At 50.7% G+C, this 2,970-nt stretch overlaps 1 protein-coding gene across 1 annotated transcript in view; it reads left to right on the top strand.

Annotated features, from left to right (window-relative positions):
• The first annotated feature begins 8 nt into the window (after positions 1-8).
• LOC104167665 (EH domain-containing protein 3) overlaps positions 9-2,970 on the top strand; it is a 28,859-nt gene continuing 25,897 nt past the window's right edge. Inside the window, exon 1 of the mRNA XM_009707986.1 lies at positions 9-175. Coding sequence (XP_009706288.1) covers positions 126-175 — 50 coding nt within the window. The 5' untranslated portion in view covers positions 9-125. The remainder of the gene's footprint in view (positions 176-2,970) is intronic.

Genomic DNA, 2,970 nt, shown 5'->3' with positions numbered 1-2,970 from the left:
TTCAAACGGTCAGCGAGGGCCTGAAAAAGCTCTACAAAACCAAGCTTCTCCCACTGGAAGAGCACTACAAGTTCCATGAGTTCCACTCGCCGGCCCTGGAAGATGCCGACTTCGACAACAAGCCCATGGTGCTCCTCGTGGGGCAGTACTCCACGGGGAAGACCACCTTCATCAGGTAAAACCCAGCCGCCTGCCTGCTTCCCTCGCGGGTATGCCTGCACACTCGATGGCCGTGGGCCGTGGATGGCAGAAGGGGCCTCTGCTACTAGTGCTATGCCTGGGTCCCTCTTCTGTTTCCCCCCTCCGTGCCCCTGGTGCCCATCAACAGCTTTCAACTGAAGAGCCACCTCCACTCAAACTCTGAGAGTGTTCCTTCACAAGGACAGGGTGGTGTGAGATGTCCCATGAAACACCGACGTGGCAAAAAGTAGCCCAGGGCTGAGGAGTGCATGCAGGGCATTAGTGTGGAGACATGAGTCACTCGTGGCCCTCTTGTCCGTCGTCCAAAGTGCAAAGGCTGTGGGAAGCCTCACGTAGGGTATCCCCGTGACTGCTCGGATCAGAGTAGCCCCCTCCAACAGCCATTCTTTTCAACTTGATGTAGCTTCTGGGTGGTGGGGCAGCCTATGGCCTAGGGAACCTTAAAGTGGGTGCTTGGGTTCATAATGCTCTGTGTCTCACACTTGTGTCTTCCTGTGCCCAGAGGCAATGCTCAGAGCCTAGTCTGAGAAGCCCATGTGCTGTGGTGTGTGTGTACATAAGAGAGACCTGCCCATCTTCAGGGCTGCAAAAGTAAACCCTGTTTTAACTGCCCTGCTGAGATGCTGGGTGCAGCAAATTCATTTCTAACTGTAAAGAAAGGGCTGCTGCCAGCAGCAGGTTTGATGTGAAACTGTCAGGGAGAGGGTTAAACTTTTCCAGCTGGACTTGGTTGCAGGGATCTCTGTTCAGCCACACTGCTAGTTCAACTTGCAGCAGCCTTTCTCTTGGGATCATAGCTGAAGCTGTGCTGTCTGCGTTTCCTATGTGATTCATAAGATTAGCGTTAAATTCCAGGCTTTTTCTGGTGTGGCTGTGTTGAAATCTGTGGAATTACCCCAGTGTAAATCTGGATGCAAGCCACAAGCAGCCAGCCCTTTGTTCCACCAGTATTTCTTGCTGGAGGAGGGAGCTGCGGAGAGTAGAAAGAGGTGAATCAAATTGACTGTACCTCTTAAGGAGTGACCTTGAGAAATGCGGGGGGGGGGGGCGGGGGGGGGCGGAGGGCAGGGGGTGCTGTAGTATTCCTGCTACTTAATGCCCCAGCCAGGAGCCAAGAACAGAATGCATTTCTGCTACCTCGTCATGCACCTGGTGAACAAAGTTTTAAGACTAAAAAGGCTTTTCTCGTGTGAGCACGTCAGGTAGGTGGTGATGGTGTATGAATGACCCTAAGAAGCATTTGGCACATGCTTGGATAGCATAGCTGTCTGTTTCCACCCCCGATCTTTGTTCTGTGACTTGGTACCAAACCTATTTGAAAGGCTTTTTCTGCCCTCTGGGTTACCGACAGTCAGAGCAGAACCTCCCCTGAACACAAGGAGGTTGCTGAATATCTATTCCTGAGGCTGCTGGCTGTGTAACCAGAGCATCTCTTCCTAATGCTTCTCTCTGGATTGCCAGCATCAGCATCTCCCTGCAGTCTAACCTGCATGCTGTTGTTAGCAGAGACTTCCTGCCTTTGCCTCTCTCTGTTCAGTGAAGTCCTTTTTCTGTAAGCCTGAGCTCCTTTTGCAAGAAGTTTGGGTGCCTAAAGCATGTTCCAGGCAAAAGGAGATTGAGTCTTCACTTATGTGGGATGGCAGCAACCCTTTTGCTCTGCTGTCAGCAAGCTGATCTGAGCCTCTCTTTGACCACTGCATTTCATTCACGCTTGTGTCCTCTTCTCCCAGCCTTCTCTGTGCACAGGGCTGGGATGAGCCTACCCAGAGACTATGGTCAAGCAGAAGTGACCAGGAGCTTCTGCTTCACAGGAGTACAGAATGGACCTGAGAAGACCTTCCAGGAAGGCAAAGTCTTCTCTGTGTAAAATAGTGCATAAGAAGGTGAAAGTTGAGTACTCTAGGAGAAAGCTGGGGTCTCTAATAGTAGGAGGAATGTGAGGGTCTGTTAATCCAGTATGCTCCCAACCAAACAAAGGTAGGAGGTGCCAGAAAACTAAGTGTTGCTTGTGATAGGCTTCCAGCATGAGTTTGCAGGCACTGGTCATTAGAGAGCTGGGATAAGCACCAGATTAGCATCCAGAGTTATTGTGGGAAGGTGAGTGGGAGCTAAAACTGAAAGCAGGGAGGAGTTAAAGGGGACTGGGGGAGGAAGTGGGAGGGGAGACAACCATTATGTCCTGGCAATGGAGTGAAGCAAGAAACAGTCTCTGGACATCTCTTCCATGATCTTGTCAGGATGGAGGCTAATTAGTGTTGTGCTTATGTATCCATTCCACTCTTACATTGCATCCTGCTTGTACTGCCGTGCAATTTAGGGGGATAATTTAGTGCCACTAAACACTCATGTGGAATGAACTCAGTCCCAGTTCACCTGGATCCCAACTACACCACTAAAAAAAAGGACAAAGGACCTTAGTCACCTGCCTGAGGTGGGTTTATCTCACAAACATCTTTCCTTGTTCTTGGGGAATCTGAGGTGAAGCTGGGAAGAAATGCAAGGCTCTGAAGCACCTAAGCTGCAGCATCTTGCAGCGAGGCTGCTGTCTTGTCAGGAGCTGATGGCAGAAAGAAGGCAGTCAAGGTCAGCAATGAGAAGCATTCCTAGAGGCTAAGGTGGGGAGCAGGGAGGTGAGTAGTGTGAGTCAAAGCCAGTGAAGTGAGACCAGAGCACTGGCTTGTTTTCAGTGGAACCAGGCTGTTCTCTCCCCTGCTTTCAGGGACCCAGAGAGCTGAGCCTTCTTTTGCTATGTGAAGACTAGAGTGTTGC

This window comes from Cariama cristata, unplaced genomic scaffold (assembly GCF_000690535.1).
Source record: "Cariama cristata isolate BGI_N322 unplaced genomic scaffold, ASM69053v1 scaffold21349, whole genome shotgun sequence".
Classification (NCBI taxonomy): Eukaryota; Metazoa; Chordata; class Aves; order Cariamiformes; family Cariamidae; genus Cariama; species Cariama cristata.
Note: the sequence above shows the minus strand (reverse complement) of the source record. Positions and strands in the feature narration are given on the sequence as shown.